This window comes from Tupaia chinensis, unplaced genomic scaffold (assembly GCF_000334495.1).
Source record: "Tupaia chinensis unplaced genomic scaffold, TupChi_1.0 Scaffold000468_1, whole genome shotgun sequence".
NCBI classification, from domain to species: domain Eukaryota; kingdom Metazoa; phylum Chordata; class Mammalia; order Scandentia; family Tupaiidae; genus Tupaia; species Tupaia belangeri.
In genome coordinates this window covers 1,718,848-1,740,763 of record NW_006159977.1, presented here as the reverse complement: position 1 = coordinate 1,740,763, position 21,916 = coordinate 1,718,848, and the positions used below count along the sequence as shown (strand labels likewise).

The following is a 21,916-nucleotide window of genomic DNA, read 5'->3' as shown; positions in this document are numbered from 1 at the left end:
TGCTCCAAGGCTGCAAAGAGGTAACCGTGGGGAGTGGGAGGGGAGGAAGGGCTGTCTGGCAGGCATTAGCAAGAAGGCTCAGGCTGGGAAAGGCGGGCCTTCCGGCTAGGCCAGAGCTAAGGGCAACACAGGGCTCAGGAGAGACGCAGCCAGGCCCTCGATCCCAGCACCCCAACAACCTGGGCTGGTCGGTTCTTCGTGGGTGCCTGCCCTACACAAGATGCTGAGTGCACCCTGACCTCTGCCCACTAGGTGCCAGTACCACCTGCCTGGTTTGACAACCTCAGGTGTCTGCCACATATCCTCGGCCTCCATGGAGAACCAATGAGTCACAGGCTACGGGGTTGGGGGGACGTCTCACAGTGGTGCAGTGGTAAGTGGGACATTCTGCCAGGTTGACCAGGCAGGAAGGTTCTGGATTTCTGTCTGCACACCTCCCTGAGTACACAGGGCATGTAGGCCCATGATGTGGGACTGGCTGGGGATAGACTGTGGGGTGAAGACCCTGGGGGTGTCTATCTCTCTGTCTCTTCTGTCTCTTGCTCACAAAAGAAATAAACATTAAAAAAGAAAGAAAGAAAGCCTTGATGATGACAAAGCACCAACTGGGCAAGGTCCTGTGGAGGGGGTCTCTTGGCAGGGCTAGAACATAGGCCCTCAGCAGGAAAAAGCCAGCCTCGTTGCATGCTGAAGGAACAAGGAGGCTGGCAGGGCTGGGGTGTGGTGGGCAGGGGGAAAGGGGGTGGGTGATGTGGTGGCTCAGGATGAGTTTGGGGCCAGGGGGTGGTCTATCAGGTAAACCTCCTCCAATGGAGAGCTGCTGAAGGGTTTAAAATAAAGGAGTGACATGATTTGACTTAACATTAAAAACGTCTCTGGCCGCTGTGTGGAGACAAACTCTAGGCCAGGATGAGACTAGACAGGAAGCTCCTCCGACAGGGCAGGCAGAGGGGAGCAGAGGTGGGGCGAGACAAAGGAAGCCAGACCTCGTACAGCACGACCTACCCATGGAGGCGGCGAAGGGGATGAAGGAAACAAGAGGGTTCCTGCTGCGTCTTTGGTTGGACTGGGGTGGGAACGAGGGTGCCGAAAGGGGGAAGACTAAGAAAGCAAGAGGGACAGGAGGGGAGGAACCCGGGTTCCGTTAGGACACAGGCCACCTCACACCCCTGAACGACACACGTGAAGAGGTACAGCTGCAGCTGAGAGGCAAGCCTGAGGTCGAGGCTCGAGCCATACACCTGCACAGTATCACCCTGTCCACACTGCTTTAGAAATCAGGGGCCAGTGAGAAAACCCAGGGGCTGAGGGCAGAGGGAGAGCAGAGAGTCTAAGCAAGAAGCCACGGGACGCTCCGCCATTAGAGTCTGGCCCATGGCAGGACCAGCAGAGCAGACAGGAAAACTGGTGGTGAGGAGGAAGTGTCTCCGTGGCCACACGACAGCATCTCTGGAAGAGGGTGTCTGGGTGGGCCAGATGGTGCTGGGGGGCCAGGCAGCAGAGGACGGAGGTTAGACTGGCCCTGGCAACAAGGAGGGCACCAGCGACCTCGACAGCAGCGGTTCCAGCGCAGTACTGGGGAGAGGCTGGGAGAGGACGTGGAGACAGCGGCCACAGACACTTCTGGAAGTGTTTTCCACCAACAGGAGCAGATAAATGGGCTGGCAGCCACAAGAGGACAAGGACTACCACCAGAGAATTTCCAGAGGCAGGAGACCTAGAGCGTGTCCATACACCTCGGGAGGAGGTGACCATCAGCACGGGCTCGAGGAGGACAGGAGCGGGGCCTCCCCTGGGTAGGTGATAAGGAGCAGGGCCTCATGCCTAAATGGCAGGGCAGTCTTTGGTAGCTGCAAGGACATTTCACACAGACAAAAGGAGGGAAAGACCTGTGCCCGGAACAGACGCAGGGGCAGCTCAGGGAGGAGGAAGGCCAGAGCCACGACAGCATCAGGGAAGGACAGCAGAGGGCCAGAGTGGGAGGCAGGAGAACAAAGAATGCTGTCTGTCTCCTCGGGGCTAAAAGGTGCCCTGACAGTGGCCGTGGAGGCAGCAGAGAAGTGAGAGCTGGTGCCTGGTTAGAGACCAGAGTGGTCATGAATGGTGAGCAGGCTTTTCTCTCCAGGCAACAGCGTGCATGCAGCATCCACTCACGGAAGTGACTCAGGAGCAGGTGGCAGGCTGGGAGTAAATGACACGACACCTGCGGGACGACCAGGCATCAGTGTCTGGTCAAGAGGGCCCCTGCGCCTGCAGCTCAGGGCGTGGGTGAAGCCACCAAAGTGGCTGGGACCTGTGATGAACCACAACTGGGGGCAAAAGAAGGAATCTGTAGCATAACTGTGTGTAGAATGAAGCAGCAGCACTTTATAGGAAGACGAGATAGTCAAAAGTAACAAATAGGGGTGGCGGGTGGCACTGGACTCCCACATGGCCAACCAGTTCAAATCCTGGACCTGATGGCTTGCTTTCTCACTTTCTGTCTCTCTCTGGTCAAATTAAATGATAATAATAATAAAATTAAGTAATTTTTAAGAAGTGACAAATAAGAGCCAAACTAGGATCAAGAAATATTGCAGAAAGAATAAGCATGTTTTAATGAAAGTCTAGAGTCTGTTAGCACAGAAGCAAATAATAACTGATCTGAGTCATCAAGAAAAAGTTACAAATTATGGTCTGTATAATTTACATATAAGAAAAATATGTAACATATATTTTTAAAGAGATTGCTTTTAAAAATTGTTAGAAATATTGAGCCAGCCCGTGACCTGGTGGTTAAGTGAGCTGTATCCCACATGGCCGACTGAGCAGTTTGAGTTCTAGACCCAGAGGGAATGCATGTGCAGGTGTGCCCCAAATCCCAAAAGGAGGGACAAATGGAGCAGGGATTGCAGCATGACCATGCTCTCTAGGGAGCCCTCTCACTTCCCGTCTCTCTCTCCCCTTCTGTCTCTCTCTCTAGTGAGTGTGCATGCCCTCTAGCAAAAAAAAAAAAAAAAAAAGTTAAAATATTTCAGTAGGAAAATTCAGTTTAAGAGAACATGTCATTTTCTGACATACAAGAAAATTAATAATTATATGTATAAATCTGTCAACATACAAATAATATTGTTTCTCAGAATTTTAGATGTCTGTAACATCTCATCTGGTAACAGATTTATTTATTTATTTAAAATAAAGCTGAAGGGGAATGCATTTGCTATGGGGTCTTCAGTCCGCCATGCTATTAGCAAGAGCTGCTTATGTGAGCCCAGTGTTCTGAGCCCAGTCTAAGAAATAAGGACAAAAAAAAGAAAAGGAAAAGAGAAAAGACAAGAAAACCCAAGTGAAATCAAGGGTCCTTGTCCTCCTGCAGAATAAGGCTGGGAACCTTCTTGAGAGACCAAGCCAGATTTGGGTCAGGCCACTGAACAAAAGCCTTTCAGAGTGGAGCTTACCTTTCCTAGTAATGGTTACAAGTTCCCACTTTATAAAATGCGCAGGGCCCCTATTTTACTCATAAAAGGAAACGGGCGGGCTCTTAAGCAGGTACTATAAAAATGTGCCAGAAGAGAGGCCAGCGGGGTGTAGTCTCAGTTCTGGATCCTGTGTGGCCAACAGCGCAGTTCGGGTCTCGGCCCTGGCGGTGTGAGAAACATGCCAAGCATGTGTGTCGTGTGCCCAAAATCCCAAGAGGGGACTAGAGGAAAATGGCGTGGCAATGCCCCCTGGGGATGATGTTTCACTTTGTCTCTTTCTCTGGTGAGAACACACACCCTATAAAGAAACTTAAATAAAGAAAAGCTAAAAACAGCTGTTTCTCTTCCCACTCTGAAGCCTAAACAAATGTGTACACTGGTTATCACCTCATTTTTTTTTTTTTTGAGAGGTTTTTGCTGTAGGGCACGTGCACTTACCAGAAAGACAGAAAGCGAGGAATCACCCCCCAGGGGGAATGGCCACGCTGCACTCCCTTCTCCTCCAGTCTCCTCTCAGTATGTGCCTGGCATGAGTTTAAGCCACCAGGTCCGGGACTCAAACCGCAGTCGACTACATGGGAGTCCAGCAACATAGCCATTATGCCAACTGCTGGTCCCATCACCTCCCATTTTAAACTGAGTAAGCCCTTGTGATTTGGCCTGTCACCAAACTGTTCTTTCACATTTACATTACATTAGTGTCCCTCCCGCCTCAATATTCAGCCAATCAGAGCTGCCAGGGGGTGGGAAACGAGGGCTACAGAGCATTCTTGCCACCTGAGAACTCAAACCACTAACTGGTGCCAGCTACTTCAAACTCACTGAAAATGATCGAATGAGAATCCGTCTCAACCCTAAGCTGTCTGAAGGCCTGGACAGCCTGACAGCGTGGAGTGCCAGGAAGAGGAAGCATGCGCTGACACAGGAACACGGAACTGAGCTCGCTGCTGCGAGGGCTGGTAGAGGTCTTTAGAAGTACGGAAATAAGACTAGGCAAGACGGCAGAAGGGATGGGTACAGCTGCTTTTCACGCTTCCCTGCAGATCACACAGAAGTCGTCATTAAGCAATTTGCCAAGAGACTCAGATTGGTTTTTTGCTTTGTTTTGTCCCTCTTTTTTTTAAAATCATTATTTTATTTAACTTTATTCATTTATTTATTTTAATTTGACCAGAGAGGGACAGAGCAAGAACGAGAGAGACAAAGTGAGAAAACAATGGCCAGATCGAACCTCAGTCAACCATATGGAAGTCCAGTGTCCTTAATCACCACGCCACCTGCTGGCCCCATCGCTTTTTTGGTTTTTACCATAGGGCACGTGCACTCACTAGAGAGACAGAGAAAGGGAAACTGAGAAATAACCCCCTGCGGGGTTGGCCACACTATAATCCCTTCTCCTCCATTCTCCTCTCAGGATTTGGGGCATGCATGCACATGTACCCACTGTGATTTTCAGGCCACCGGATCTGGGACTTGAACTGTGGTAGGCCATGTGGGAGTCCAATACCTTACTTATCATGCCACCTGCTGGCCCCCTCAGATTTCTTTGTAAGTTTTGATTTTGGGCACACACACATGCATGCGCACCAAGTGTATTTTTCAGGCTGCCAGGTCTGGGACTCAAACCGTGTAGTCAGCCACGTGGAATCCTGTGCCTTACCTGCCATACCACCTGCTGGCCTAATTTTTGTTTCTTTTTATACTTCCTATGCTCATTTAAAAATAAAACAAAACAAAAACAAGCATATACTTTTATAAAAAACAAAGCCATTTTTCTTTTTTTTTAAAATAGATCCCAAATATATTTTTCTTAAAAATAATTATACACACATACATAAAGCAAATACCTCTTATCCTGTGGTAAACGGTAAAAACAGACCAATTAAGAAATTCGATTTATACATCATTTTTCAAATGTAAATCTACTGGGACCAGCAGATGGTGTAATGGTAACGTTGCTGGACTCCCACATGGTCGACCGTGGTTCGAGTTCCTAACCCAGTGGCTTGAAACTCATTCAGGGCACGTGTGCATGTGTGTTCAAGATCCTGAAAGGAGAATTTAGGAGAAGGGATAGCACAGCCATCCCCCCGGAGGAGTGATTTCTAACTTTCTGGCTCTCTGTCTCTCCCTGTCTCTCTGGCAAGTGAATATGCCTTATAGCAAATATCTCTTTAAAAAATTAAATCTATTTTTAAAATTCAAGTTACCTACAATAATTAAAGACACTTTGGTTCATGGCGACTGAGGTTTGAGCTTCTGGGAGGTCAACAGCTGTGATCATCTGTAAATTCGATTCCACCAGGCATCACGGATGCAATTCACACATCCTGTTCAAGGGCAGCAGGAGTGACTCTGCTAGTCTTTTGAGATGACAGCCTCCTCACAGAGAGATGCCAAGCACGGGCTCCCAGACATGCCCATGCTCCCTTCTACAAAGTTCCAACCCTGTCAATGGGGAATGGTGTACACACCTGGTATTTTCCTATTAGGGCGTGGCTGGGGGAAGACAAGATAGTCTAGACAAAGCTAACCCAAATCTCTCTAGAAATCCTTCAAGTATCAATACCTATAATAAAGGTAAAAAAAAATAGTCTTTGCTCTTAACATATAAATAACTATAAACAATATAACTTATTTTTTTCAATAATTAGGGAGTTACCAGTTAGTACCACTAGAACTCTCTAGAGTGTTTATCTCAACTATTATCAAAACTTAAAACTCCTTGCCCTGATAAATAATCTGTTCATATTGGCTGATGTGCACTCACCTGGCCTCAACAATGTCCAGGGACTGTGAGCCCATAGGAAATGTTCATCTTTTTTCCCTACGATTAAGTTACTGTGGTAAAATTAACATTACCTCAATCACAATCAAATGATAAACAAAATACCATAACTGAGAGTAACTGATGAAGCTATACTGGGCAATCAAGCTGTGCTTGCTAGCCTGAAGGCTGATTAGGGCTGCAGGACGGATGCTGAATTTGGACCAACTTCTACCCAAGGCAGGAAGGGCCCATCTTCAAAGCGGGGCAAACTTACCTGCTTAGGTCTGCTAAAGAGAGTTTCCTCTAGCCCTCCTTGTTGGAATCCCCATTAAATGCTATGCCATCATACGAAATGCATATCCATACTTATATTCAACAGATTATATTTGCCCTATGTGAAATAAAATTCCAAACTAACAGTGAGTACTCAGAATGAAACCAAGGTATTTTTAAGAAACAGAAGTTTCACTTGAGGTGATTTTAGCATGTTCCCCTTTAGGCCAGCAGATGGAGCTGTGGATTACCACAGGACACGGAGGCTCTCTCCGTCAAGCTACTGGAGGGAGGCCAGCCATTAGATGGCACCCTTCTTTTGAACTGGATTTATAGACATTTTTAATATAACTCCAGGGTAGCCAGCAACAATCATTTGACAATGGAGTTGATTTTGATTGCCTGGAACCAAAATCTAGAGTGATCATCTCAACTGTTTGGCCTGGGCCTCTTCAACAGTTTCTGACGAAGACCGTTTTTCTCAGGTGTGGAAAGATGGCATTCCCCAACAACAGGCAGTACAAAATGATAAAAGTTCAACCCATGATTATCACTGAGCCTCTCTAAATGCAGAGCTGAACCAAGTGTATCACCCTTTGCATGCTTCAGAGCCATAACGTAAGAATTTGCTTGGAAAGTCAACAGGTGAGGCCCCCGTAACGGCCAGGGAGCCCTGTCGGAGCACAGTGCTGGCTCAGGGCAGGCCCGCAAGTGACTTGGAAAGGTACAAACCAATGAAGTCATAAAATCTACTGCCTTGAAAACGTGCCCTCAAGAAGGCAGAGAGTAGCACAGCAGCAGTGAAACGCTCTGCAGGGCTGACCCACATGGGAAAGCACTGGGTTTGCATTTAGAGACCTCCTTGAACATGTGTGAACGTGCGGGCACATGTGCTCCCATGATTCAGGGCTGGGGGTGAACTATGGGGCGGAGACCATGTTTAGGGTACCTGTTTCTCTGTCTCTCTCACTCAAGGGAGAAATAAACTCAAAAGAAGGTTTTAGTGGGTTCACTGTTCTGTGACTTTGGGTGTGGAGATCAAATGGATAACCCTACTGACCCACATACAGGGAGAGAGTGCATTTACATTATTTTTTTTTTAGTTAGACATAAAGATGCAATATAAAAGGATTCTATGTATTCTTATAGTTAGTAGTGCCAATCAGAAAACATTTTTCCTCTCCAAAATATTTTATATAGGCAACAATCCTCTTATTAGTGCCATAAAACAAAGAAGACATGTTCTAGAAACTAAAATAGCACAGTTTAGCCTATAAAGCTCACACTCTCAAGCATACAATTTAAATAACCTAATTTGGTTGGTCTATGAAAATTAGGATTGATTCATTATTATGACTTCTAAATCAAAGATGATTCATATTTTCAAATATCTTACTCGGTTTATGATCTGCATTACTAAACATCACCTGTCAGCTCCACATGGTCAGTGCAAAATGCTAATTGACTCATTTTTACAGAAACTAGAGACTTAATAACTTTATTACTATGTATCTGAATATCCCCCAAGGAGATCTGATGTGTTTTCATGAAAGTTCTGTGAACTCCCACATAGCCGTACTTTATTTTCAGTAAAAATTACTAGAAATTGGGACTGGCAGGTGGTGCGGTGGCTAAGGGTGTTGGACTCCCACATGGCCGACCTGGACCTGGCGACCTGCTTTCTCAATCTGTTCCTCTCTATCTCTCTGTGGTCAAATTGAAGAATAACAATTAAAAAAAAAAAAAAAAAGAATAACAATAAATAAGTAAAATTAAATAAGTAATTATTTTTAAAAAACAATAAAAATAAAATCTAGTAAAGGTATTTTACAAAGCACCACTACTGTTAAAGTAATAAATATTTAAGAAACATATCGGAAGGTAAAATGAAAAATTCACCAATATACCTATAATTCATTCATGTATTTCAACCATTTTTCCTCCCAGTTTTCAAATACTCTCCATTATATTAAGACATGAATCCTGTGTTTCATTTACCACCATATCCAAAGCATTTTTCTCCTAAAAGTGACAGCTTAACAGGTCATCTCCTCTGAACAAGAAGGGAACAGCCAGTCCTGCCCCAGACTGACGTCCCCAATCATGTCGGGACATGAAGCCCACACTGAAGATCCCCAGGAGAACTTGCCAAGTGATCAAGAACTGTGTGGACAAGGGCACGGTCAGAACTGAAGTCACTACCCTTCCTTTTCTCACCCTGAACCTTCCCCCTACTCCTTTATCTCCCATCTTATCTACGGGAGGCAAAGTTGGGACTCAGATCTGGATTCACGATTTCACTCAGACAGCTACAAGCTCATCTTGAACAAACGACTTAACTTCTCTGAGGCCCAATTTCCACACTTAGAAAATGAGGGACAGTAATCTGCTTTATAGTAATTGTGAAGATTAAATAATGTGCTAAGTCTAAATGTCTCGTACGATGCCTGAAATGGAAGAAGAGCTTTTTACTAGTCATAGGCGAAACTGAGATAAGAGCAAAAATGACCAAAAATCTTCCGTTTTGGGTTTTCATCTTTTCCGAGTAATCCCTAATTCCCTGTTCAAATGATGACTAGCCAGCGAAGTTGCTTTGAAAATAAACGTGAGAGCATGGAGGCGCTATGGAATTACTCCCACGGGCATACACATGCAGTTAGTTTCCAACTTAAACAAGCAAACTCCTTCCATCTCACTCTTTCTCCTAGCTATAACCCCATTTTTTTCTTTCACTTTACAGAAAAACTCAAGACTTGCCTAAATCTATTGCTTCCAATTCTTCTCTGTTCTCTTTGGAATCTACTTCACTCTGGCTTAGGCCACCCTGACCACCATATTGCTAAGCTCAGGGCATTATAGTCTTTACCCTTTGTCAGTTCTCACAGCATCCACAGTCACCCCTCTTGAAAGTGTTCTTTGTCTGCTGTGAGTGACCTTGCTGGTTTCTCCTGATTATCCTTGGTTATCATCTCCAGTTCTCCAACCTCCCAGTCTTAGGAGTGGTCCCGAGCACCTTCCTCAGACCATTTCTCCTTCCTCTCCATCCTCATTGCCTTAGTGAGCTGATCTGGTCTCATGGCTTTTAATATTATCCCTATACCGGTGAGTCTCGGCTCTCTATCTTCACCTTGCTCCTCTCTCCTGAATTCTTAACTCGTACACTTAACTGCTTGCTGGAGTCTCCATCTCCACTTCCAAGGCCCCGGTGGAGCTCCTGATGTCACCCCTGACACATCAGCCGCTCTGTCTTCCAGTGTTCAGTTACCAGTCTTGGATACATGGCTGACTTTACTTTCTCTCTCATTCCCACATCCAATCCACAACAACCCTTCTGAAATATCCAGGACATTTTTTCATCAGCTCCACAGCTTTTTCTTTTGTTTTCCTATTCTGAACTGCCATCAGTTCTGACCTGTCACAAAGACACATTCTACAGTACTTCCTACCAGTTGTTAGAAAAATAAACAAACAAAAGCCAGGCCAGGCTGTGGCATGGTGGTTCAGGTAGATGGATCCCACATGGCTGACTGTGCAGGTCAAATCCCAGACTTGGCAGCCTGAGAAACACACTGGGCAGGTGTGCGTATGTGCTCAAAACCCAGAATGGAAGGAGAAATGGAGAAGGGATTGAAAAATGGCAGAGAAGGGATTGAAACATGACCATTCCCTTGGGATGTGCTTTCTCCATTCCACACTTTTCTTTGTCTCTCCCAAGTGCACACACCCTCTGGCAAAATTGGAAGGGAAAAAAAAGTCAATCATTCTTTTTGTTAAAAATTTTGCTAAAGGGCACATATGCTCACAGGAGAGAGACACAGAGAAAGAGAGAGAGGAAAAATGAGAAAGCACCCTCCATGGGGGATGGTCATGCCACAACCTCTTCTCCTTCATTTCTCCTCTCAGGATTTAGGGCATGCATGTATGCACATGTGCCTGGTGTGTTTTTCAAGCTGCTAGGTTCGGGACGCAAACCTCTCTGCTGGCCATGTATCCAGACATCTTAGCTACTACCACTGGCTGGCCCACCAATCATTCTTATCATACAGCTTTTCAGTCCTCACACTTTCTCTACAAGGGGGTTTCAAAAGTTTGTGGAATAATGGAATTAAAGTACAATTTTGGTACAAAAAAATTCAAAATCTATGTGTAGTTTTTTTATAATGTGCATTTCCCAAGAACTTTCTGAAGAATCCTCATACATACACACAACATAGATGCATATATATGCATATATACACACATGCATGTATAGTATAAAGAACACATTAATAATTTAAATAATAAATTTTAAATGAAATCTATGTCATATATATAATATATATGTCAAATAACATAGGAAGTTGTTCCAAATGAATAATTTTATAGAACAAGTTGCTAATATCAATTCACAATGAACAAATATTAACTATGAATTAGTCATTTCTTTCTTTTCTTTTTTTTTTTTGAAAGATTTTGCTATAGGGCACGTGCACTCGCCAGAAAGACAGAGACAGACAGAATGTGAGAAATCACCCCCCAGGGGGGATGGCCATGCTGCAATCCCTTCTCTTCCATTCTCCTCTCAGGATCTTGGGCACGCATACACATGCACCTGGTGTGAGTTTAAGCCACTGGGTCAGGGACTCGAACCGCAGGTGACTACATGGGAGTCCAGCAACATAGCTATTATGCTAACTGCTGGTCCCAAATGAAGTCATTTCTTAATTATAGCTGAAGTTTTACAACCTCAACAATATATAAATTACTTAGTTATGATTTACGCATAAGAAGCAGCTGCCTCATTACTAGTAAACCGCTAAGAATCTAGTAACAGTCTATCGTCACTTCCCGAGCACAGTGACCAAACCATATGAAGTTTGAAAATCAGGAAGATTTAGACTGTTACTGTACTATGAAGTTTGAAAATCAGGAAGATTTAGACTTACTCTAAAGTCTAAAGGCCCAGATCCCAATCACAAGACTGTGGTTACTTACACTGTGAACGCCTAAAGCTTTCCAGACTGCAAAGCTGATCACGCCAACCCCGCACCACGCATACAGGGAGCCCCAGCCCAAGGCTCGCAAGGCCAGGGAAGACCCACTCTCTGGTAAGGCAGCCGTGGCCATACTTCCCTGGAATGGAGACAGAAAGTTCTGGTTAAAATAATCTCTTCAGAAACAACAGACATTCTGGGAGTATTAGGAATTAATTGCTTTCTATGAAAGCAATATATTGGGAAACCAGACCAATCCAAGATCCACCTAAGGTCCAAAACAAGCATTAATAATTGGCTAACTGTTGCCACAACTTTTCTGACTGACAAACACTGAAGTATGCAAGGCACTGTGCCTGTTCATTCTTCCAAAAAAACTCTAGAGCATCCTCTCAAGAATTCCCTATTCCCCATCCACTGGCACTTTCAATAGAATGGCATTAAGCTAATTAGCTAATCTGATAAGAGAAAGCACATTTATAACATCTTGTCTTCCATCTGGAAATAAATTCCCATTTACTAAAGTCCTTTTCTTTTGTAGAATATCCTTTGTACTGCTCAACCTATTTCTTGGGTTTTTCTTACGCACATATGGTGTGTAACTGTGAATGCTATTCGTAACACATAGCAGGGTTTGCTTGTCTATAGCCCCGTGACTGGCCCCACGACCAGACTTTGTAGGTACTCAGTATTTGCTGACTTCCACTTTTGGTAGATAAACTATGCTATGGTTTGGATAACCGTTTGTCCCCCAGGACCATGCTCTAGGATTTGGTTCCGTGTGCTGGCGTTGGGAGGTGGTGAGAATTCTAAGAGGGGGGGCCTTGCGGGCAGTGACTAGATCATGGAGGCATCAGCTTCCACTACGGATTAATGCTGCCTCACACTAGATGAATGAGTTCTAGCTCTTAGGAGAAGGCGTCAGTCCTCAGGAAAAAGTTAGTTCTCAAGGGCAGGTTGTTATCAAAGGAAGATGGTTGCTCCCAGGTCCTTCTTGCTCTGCAGCCACCCACCATCCTCTCTGCTTCAGTCTGCCATGCTGTGCTGATCTTAGCCTCTGCCAGAGTCATGAGTCAAATAAACCTCCAATGTCTATAAGTCACCCAGTCTTGGGTCTGTTTTTTAAAGCAACACAATAACAGACTAAGACATCTTAGACCCAACCAGATGTCAAGGCATTTTTCTGTAGCCACTTTCTATGATAAAGGTAGTATACTGTTATCTAGCTGCATCTAATAGCATGCATCTGTAATCTCAGAAACTCGGGAGGTGAAGGCAGGAAGATTAGAAGATCAAGGCCTGTGTGGGCAATGTAGCAAGACCTTGTTTCAAAAAACAATCCCAATATGCTCTCTTAGTTTATTCCTTTTCTCATGTTGCTATAATATCAGAGAAGTTCACTAGAAACCACAGATTCCATATATATATGCACTTTTAACTGGTCTTAGTTCTCATTCAAAAGCAGATTTACTAAATATTATTAAGCTGGGGTCAGTTTAAATGCTTTTCCTAAATTTTATTTTAGAAACATATATTAAAAATTCATTATTTCCTGGGCCAGCATGGAGGAGAAGGAATTGCAGTGTGGCCATTTCCCCTGGTCAAGGGGATGATTTCTCACTTTCCCTCTCTCTGTCTCTGTCTCTCTCTGGCAAGTGCATATGCCCTATGGCAAAACTTTTTTTAAAAAAAATATCCATTATTTCCCTGGAGATTGTGTGTGTATGTATACATATGTATGTATATATATATATATATATATATATATATATAGAGAGAGAGAGAGAGAGAGAGAGAGTCCATATAAGCTTCACTAAATCAAGTAAAAAAATTACTACATGAAAATAATAATGGTATAGTAATATTTGCAATAAAATCTTAATCTTGCCTTGATTTTAGATTTAAAGAAAAAAAGGTACATGTCAGCTTTGTATACTATCAGTCTGATAAATTAATTGTGAAATTAAATGATTATTAGTTATCTACATATTTCAAAAAATTAATTTTAATGGATACTGAAAGATAAAAATTGATCTGTTCTTATTAAAATTTAAAATGTCTAGTCTCACATTCTGTCACAGTTTTTTCTGCTGGGAAGGACATGCATAATCTATCCTGTTCAACATTTCCAAAATGAATGCTTGTGACTTGCTGCTGAAAAAGATTAACTTCCCAGGAACCAGCAGTTAGCGTAATGGCTATGTCACTGGACTCCCACGTAGTCGACCATGGTTCGCGTCCCAGACCCGGTGGCTTAAAACTCATGCCGGGCATGTGTGTGTGCGTGCCCAAGATCCCGAGAGGAGAATGGAGGAGAAGGGATTGCGGTGTGACCATCCCCCCTGGGGGGTGATTTCTCGCTTTCTGTCTCTATGTCTCTCTCTGTCTGTCTGGTGAGTGCACGTGCCCTATAGCAAGGGACCTCTCAAAAAAAAAAAAACAAAACCTGAAAACAAAACAAAAAAACACTTTAGATATAGCCATACAGGTTAGCCTAACTATATATATATATATATATATACACACACACACACACACACACACACACACACACACACATATATAATAAATATATGTGAAATAAAAGTTACACATTTCCCCTCTACCACATTTTTTTTATTTAAAATAAGGCTCCCATATATGGAAGTTGAATATAACAAACTGCATTGCAGTTATGGTCTTTAATATCTCCAAGATAAATCAAAAAATTATTGTCTAAATGAAAACTCTGTATTTATAAACCTTGTAGCTGAAGACATGGTGCCCCTTATGTGCTAACACTTACCAGTAACCTTTGAGAAAGCAGATGACAAGAATTAATCTTATTCGCTTATGCAAGAACTATCAAGAGAAAACTGTTCAGTTTGTCGGGTCAACCACACACCTACAAATAAGGTTTATATTTTAAATAGATCTTGAGATGAATTTCATAGGAAACATATTAAAAAAAAAAATGTTTGGGCCAGTCTGTGGCATGGTAGTTAAAGTGGTTGGATCTCACATGGCCAATTATGTGGTTCGAGTCCTGGACCCGCTGGCTTGAGAAACACACCAGGCATGTGTGTGTGCGTGCCCAAAATCCTGGCAGGAGAGGGAAATGGAGAAGGGATTGTAGTGCAACCATGCCCCATCAGGGATGCTTACTCACTTTCTCTCTCTCTCCTCCTCTCCAGCAGGTATATGTGCCCTTTTGCAAGTTAAAAACAAAGTTCAATCTAGTTATTTCTCACATTGAACAATCTTTTTCTTTTTTTTCAAAGAGAGGTTTTTGCTATAGGGTGTATGTGCTCACCAGAAAGACAGAGAGGAACAGAGGGTCAGAAAGTGAGAAATCACCCCCCAGGGGGGATGGACACACTGCAATCCCTTCTCCTCCATTCTTCTCTTGGAATCTCGGGCATGTATGCACACATGCCTGACTTGAATTTAAGCTGCCAGGTCCAGGACTTGAACTGCAGTCAACTACATTGGAGTTCGATGATGTAACCGTTACACCACCTGCTGGTCCCTATATTGAACAATCTTATCTAATATAATGATTTGATATATTTATATCACAAAAATAGCTGTGCTTTATAAGCTACACCATATGTGTGTGTGTATAGGTGTATATATGTATGTATATATAAAGTTCATTTTGAGAGACAGACAGACAGACAGGGACGTAACAGTATCCCATCATATCTAGTCCTCCTCGAGCTTTTCAGCCAGCCTGAACTGCAGGCATGACACAGGCACTCCTGGAGTGTTCAGGTCCGTTCAGGCCTGACTGCACAGGCTTCCTACCGCCACTGCATGCGGCTGGGCCATTTGCAATATAGCTTCAAATAAAATTTATTTTTATAATTTTATTTTGAGAATTTATTTTCATAATTTTTATATTATGGTTTTATCAGAAAGATGAATGACTTGTATTTTTAATCTACTCATTACATAAATGGCTCTTAAGGCAACTCAGTTATTTAAGGAATTTTTGCCATACCATAATATTAAGCTAAGCTAAATTATTTTAGATAAATAAGCTTTATATGTATGTATACGTCGACTTGGTATTTTCTTCAATTGTTTAAACCAAGCGGACATATTAAAAGCACATAACTGTACTCAGAGCACTTCATTTAATTTCACTATCATTTTATGAGGTCAATGTTATACTAATGCAAAATGTACCAGCTTAAAGAACAAATTCCCATCTACTTAAATATGTCAGAGCAGCTCAAGAATGGGTTTTCAGGCCACCTGACTTTGCACCTTCCTCTAGAAAAGAAAAGAATGTTCAATCAGCACTTTCTATTGTTTTCTTTTCTTTTTTTTCTGGAGAGGTTTTTTGCTATAGGGTGTGTGTGCTCGCCAGAAAGAGAGAGAGACAGAGAGATAGAAAGCGAGAAATTACACCCCCGGGGGAGAGGCCACGGCGCAATCCCTTCTCCTCCATTCTCCTCTCAGGATCTTGGGCACGCACGCCCAGTGTGAGGTTAAGCTACCAGGTCCAGGACTCGAACCACGTCAATTAAATGGGAGTCCAGTGACATAGCCATTACGCCAACTGCTAGTCTCATTTTCTACTGTTTTCTAGCATGAGAGTCAGCTAAGACAATGAAAATAAGACATTAAGAGGATGATTATCTTCCTGAAGATAAAAGCAGCCTCCAACTGAAAAGTTGATCCTTTTAGTCTTTCTGGGCTGCAAGTTTAATCTGTATTATAATTAGTACAGTACCTAGATCCCCAGACTAGTAGACAGAAGTCTATTTAAATAATAATAAAGGCCTAACATCCCTAATTCAAAGCCCCAAATTCTCCAAAATCCAAAAAATGTTCAAGGGTTGCCATGATACCACAACTGAAAAATTCTTGTGACAGGCTACAGTCAAAATGGGGCAATATGAAAATACTGTGTAAAATTACCTCCAGACTACATGTGTAAGGTATATGTGAAACATAAATGCATTTTGTATTTAGACTTCGAAGGGTCCCTTCTCATAAAGATATCTCACCATGTATATGTAAATATTTTGAAATCTAAAAAAGAAAAAAAAAAAAAAAACCCAAACACTTCTGGTTCCAAGTATTCTGGATAAGGAATATTCAGTCTCTCTCTACTGCTAAAACAGTGTAATTTATTCCCTAGACATAATCAGTGATGGAGAGAATACCATACTGGGCAAGTTGTTTATCCATCTGACTTCGCTTCCTGCTTTAATGGGGACAGCATGCAGTAACGATGCCTCACAGGGCTATGACGTTAAGTAAGTAAAGCCCTTAGAAGAGTACCTAGCATATAGGAAACACTCCAATGTTAGGTCTCTTTTTTTAAAATTTTTGCTACAAGGTACATGCATTTGCTGGAGATGGGGGGAGGGGGTTATATGAGAAAGCACCCTTCACGGGGCATGGTCATGCCACAATCCCCGTCTCTTCCATCGCTTCCTCCTTTCAGGATTTTGAGCATGCAACACACATGCCCTGCCTGATCTTATGTCACTGAGTCTGGGTTTCAACAGCTTGGTCAGCCATGTGGGATCAGATTGCTGTAACCCCCATACCGCAGACTGGTCCGAATGTTAGATTTTACTGTTAGAGAAGACCTGTAGGTGGTGACTTTGAAGTGCACTGCCTGAGTGATAATCCTAAACAGGGGCTTCCTCAGCATTAACTCATTAACTATGTTCTAGAACCTTTAAGTTCTACAGTTCATTTATCTCAAAAAGAACCTGGATGAGTAGTAATGCTCTAAATCTAATGATCTCCAGGCAAGGCGGAACCTCACATAATATATATAGCCACCCAGAACAGTGATTCTTACACTTTCTGGCTTCAGGATCCTTTTAATACTTGGACCCCAAAGATTTTCAGTTATGTGGGTGACACCAATATTTAATGTTAGAAATTAAAACTAAGAAATTTTAAAATTTTACTTATCAATTCACTTCAAAGTAGTAAATATAGATGAATATAAACCTATTTTCATGAAAAATAACTTAAAACAACTAATGCAGAGACCGTGTTTAACATTTGTTTATCTTTTAAATGTCCAGTTTAATAAAAGGAGCTGGATTTTCTTTTCTTTTTTAAAAAATTTGCCAGAGGGTGCATGTTCTCGCCAGAGACAGAGATGGAAAGCAAGAAAGCATGGTCACACTGCAATCACTTCCCCTCTGTCTCCCCGTTCTTTTTGGGGTTTGGGGCGTGCACACATGCATATGCACCTGGCGCCTTTTTCAAGCTGCATGGGTCCAGGACTCAAACCACACATTTGGTCATGTAGGAACCTGCCTGCCATAACTACCACACCCAGGGCTGACGGAAGCTGGATTTTCACATCTGCCTCTATATTAAAAAAATATAGCGCCCTATAGCAAAAAAAAAAAACCTCTCCAAAAAATATAATTTGTTATATTAAAGGCCATTAGTCATTCTGTACTTTGAATGGACCTTTATTTCTATGCACGACGATCATCCAGAAGATCCCACTGGTTTACCAAGTTATAGTATTAAGCAATATTTAAAAATGTCTTTAATATCACTATAAAATCTTGTCAGAAAGCAGTTAAGTATTGGGGCTGGCAGGTGGGACAGTAGTTTTTTTTTTTTTTTTTGGGGTTTTTTCTTAGAGGTTTTTGCTATAAGGCATGTGCACTCGCCAGACAGAGAGAGAGAGACAGAGAGATAGAAAGTGAGAAATCACCCCCCAGGAGGGATGGCCACGCTGCAATCCCTTCTCCTCTCGAGATCTTGGGCACGCACGCACACGCGCCCGGTGTGAGTTTAAGCCACCAGGTCCGGGACGCGAACCGCGGTTGACTATGTGGGAGTCCACCAACATAGCCATTACACTAACTGCTGATGCCTTTTTTGTTTGTTTTTTGGTTTTTTTTTAGAGGTTTTTGCTATAAAGTGGGACGTAATTAAGAGTGCTGGACTCCCACATGGCCAACCATGGTTCAATTCCTGGACTTGGTGGCTTGCTTTCTCACTTTCTCTCTCTCTCTCTCTGTCCCTCTCTGGTCAAATTAAATAAATAAGGTTAAATAAAAAAAGAAAGCAGTTAAGTATTGAGCAGTTGGCAAGCTGTAGGTAAAAATTTTCTAATTTTCACTTGATTTAATAATGATTTTAAGGGGACCAGCAGTCGGCGTAATGGCTATGTCTCTGGACTTCCATGTAGTCAACTGCTGTTCGAGTCCCGGACCCAGTGGCTTAAACTAACTCCGGGCACATGTGTGTGTGTGTGTGTGTGTATGTGTGCCCAAGATCCCAAGAGGAGAATGGAAGAGGGGATTGCAGCGTGGCCATTACCCCTGGGGGTGGGGGGGGTGATTTTTCACTTTCTGTCTCTCTGTTTTTCTGGCAAGCACACATGCCCTGTAGCAAAAACTTCTCAAAAAAAAGAAAGAAAGAAAGAAAGAAAGAAATTATTTTAATGCTTCAACAAGAACATTTCTTATGTAATTTTTTTTTTAAACCACAGGTGCACAGTAATGAGGAACACAATGACTATTCGTATAGTCTGGTGCCACTGTCTTGATTATACCAAGGCACCAGCAGTTTTCCTCTCCAGTTTCTGTGCCATCAGTGCAAATATCTTAGTACTAATTGGTTCTGGCTTTACAGACCCACAAGAGGGTCCCAAGGATCGCCAAGGGTTCTGTGGACCACAGTTTGAAAACCACGGCTGGATCAAGGACACGTGTGAGGATCAAGTCTCAGAACACACTGAATGCAAAGTTATGAGTATGTGTACATGCTTTCTGTTTTCTCCTGAGAGTCCCTAACTTTCATCAGCCTCTTAAAGTTCCATGACCCACAACATAACATAACTTAGGCATAGAAATCACCCCAAACCCCACTGTTATACCACCACTTGGTAAAGTCAGGTTGGTTAAGTCGAATTTTAACAAAAGATGTATTTCTCCTCTGAAAAAATATTCCATTAATATAATACATGGGAGAAATGACTGGCAAGGTCCACAGTAGGGGTTTGAGTAGCACCATATAAGCCCTCTAAGAATTCCGAGGGGACTCAAATGCACTTTAAATGTGGTTCCTTGACATTACAGTATCCATTAGGTTTAAGGATGTTTATTAAAGATAGATATTAGTGTAAAGAGAATTCAACTAGCTTATGATTCTTTATATAACAGTTTTCCTCCATGGCACACATCAAATTGTAATTAGACAGTTTTCTGCATGAATATTTAATATGTCTGCCACACCAGCTGCTAAGCTTCCTGGAGGACAGATGTGTTGTTCATTTTTGTACTTCCTGCACCTAGCTAGCTCAGTGCCATGTATAACGGATCCCAAGGAAACATTTGTTGAAGAAATGAAGTACTGAATAAGACAAACAGGGCAGGAGGACACAGACAGAACAATACATAAGAACAAGTAACTACAAGTAAACGTGAAGAAAACTTCTCATCTGCTGAGAAAATAAGGTACACAACAGCAGAGGGCAACTGCTCAATCTTGCCTGGAGAGTAAGGATTTCCTGCTTTAAGTTACAGTCATTCAACCAAATGTACTGAGTACCTACCATGTGTACGCACTTTCCTAAGGAATTAGTGTTACTGCAGTGAACAAGCATGCATGGTCCCTGGGTTCAAGGACTGGACATCTATTTTTCATCACTACTAAGATGCACACTATCTTAACATTTTAGCATCTTTGAAACAGAGACGCCTCTTTTTTTTTTTTTTGGAGAGGTTTTTAGGCTATAGGGCGCGTGCGCTCGCCAGACAGACAGAGACATAGAGACAGAAAGCGAGAAATCACCCCCCAGGGGGGATGGTAACGCCGCAATCCCTTCTCCTCCATTCTCCTCTCGGGATCCTGGGCACGCACGCACACGCGCCCGGCGTGAGATTTAAGCCACCGGGTCCAGGACACAAACCGTGGTCGACCACGTGGGAGTCCAGCGACATAGCCATTAAGCTAACTGCTGGTTCCCCTAAACAGAGACGCCTCTTGCAATCAGTCTTGTGTCCAGAGTTTGATTCGCATAATTACTTAGCTTTAGATTTAAAGTCATGTTGCAAACAGGACATGTACCAGATAAGCTTTCAGGGTCTTATTTTGCTTAAAGAAAGCATATAATTATTTAAAAAAATTTTAAATGACAATAAAGACTTTCAATTAATTTGCACAGTTCTTGAATCCACAAGGTGCATATATGTTTACTTATTAAAGCAGTGAAAGGCCATCAACATTTCCTTTTCCAGTGCAAAAAAAAAAAAACCCTGATATTTATTGTCAACAATAACAATGCTACCAATGAATTTCAGTGTCACAAACCTTATTGAACCATTCAGGACTTTTCTTTTTGGCCAGTGACAATGTTGTAACAAATCCAGCTAGCATTCCCGCAGCAGCAACAGTACCAAGGAAAATTCCACCTGCCAAGAGTTTGGGGAGTAGGGGGTGGAGAGTGGAGGAGGGAATCAAAAAAGCAAACTTAAAGTTAAAATGAGGTACACAAGTAATTTCCATATACTACTTAAGTTACATTCAGAATCACTTTTGAAACCCCAGAAACCATAGCTAAACACCAAAGGTGAAACCTGCAAGACCTCACGACCTCTGGTTCCTGGGTTCATTTTGTGGTATGGTTCCTAAGTGCAGAGAATGGGCACAATTGTAGTGCCCTTCCTCTGTCCCTCGGGGCAGCGGCATGAAGTTTCCCCCGGGGAGGAAAAAAGAGGCAGTGACAACTGGAAAAGGCTGGACACGAGAAAAACCGCAGAGGGAATCAGGAAATACCGCATTCCCCGGGGAAGAGCTCGCACGATCCAGTTTTGGGGGAGGTAACTCAACTCTGCTCCACGATTTACTCGCCCCAGGCCACCCGACCCCACAGGCTAAAATCAGGGGTTGCAAAAGCTACCGGCTCAAGGCGCGAAGTGTGTGGGGGAGCCCGCTGCAGCGGAGGCCAGGAGCGCGGTGAGCTCGCTCTGACACCTCAGCACACCTTGTCACTACAACACACCTTTAACCAGAAAAAGCCGATCGTCGCTGGATCTCGCAGCCTCGAGACCAGAGGCTGCCTCCCCGTTTCCAGGGCCTGCCGCTTCCATGTCTGAGTCCCCACTTCTTCGTCCGTCATGCAGCGGTCTCGGCTGGAAGAGAAAGCGAGACAGCGAAGAAAGGTTCCGCTGCTGCCTCACTCTGTGCCACCTGAAGACGAGTCCGGAGGAAGGGGAGGTAGCTCGCAGCTTAAGCAGCCCGATCCCGGGGCGGAGTCCAACAAGGCGTCTGCCTGCCGCGGGATCACTTTCATTCTGCAAGGTGACGGTCGCGGGACTATCTGAAGGCGTGCCGGAGCTGACTCTAGGAGGCAGTGAAGGGTCGCAGACTGCGCCAGGAGCTCGGTGCACCGGGTTCAAGGCTGGAACGGTTCCTTGGTCAGGTCTAGAGCACATCCAAAGGTTTGGCCGGTGCTGACA

General features: G+C 43.4%; 1 protein-coding gene across 1 annotated transcript in view; it reads right to left on the bottom strand.

The window, feature by feature from the left end:
* The window catches only part of TMEM242 (transmembrane protein 242), a 34,736-nt gene extending 13,134 nt beyond the window's left edge, over positions 1–21,602 (bottom strand). The window contains exons 1-3 of the mRNA XM_006155793.3: positions 21,460–21,602; positions 20,769–20,869; positions 11,476–11,613 (exon numbers count right to left, since the gene is read on the bottom strand). Coding sequence (XP_006155855.1) covers positions 11,476–11,613; positions 20,769–20,869; positions 21,460–21,547 — 327 coding nt within the window. The 5' untranslated portion in view covers positions 21,548–21,602. The remainder of the gene's footprint in view (positions 1–11,475; positions 11,614–20,768; positions 20,870–21,459) is intronic.
* Between the last annotated feature and the right edge of the window lie 314 nt (positions 21,603–21,916).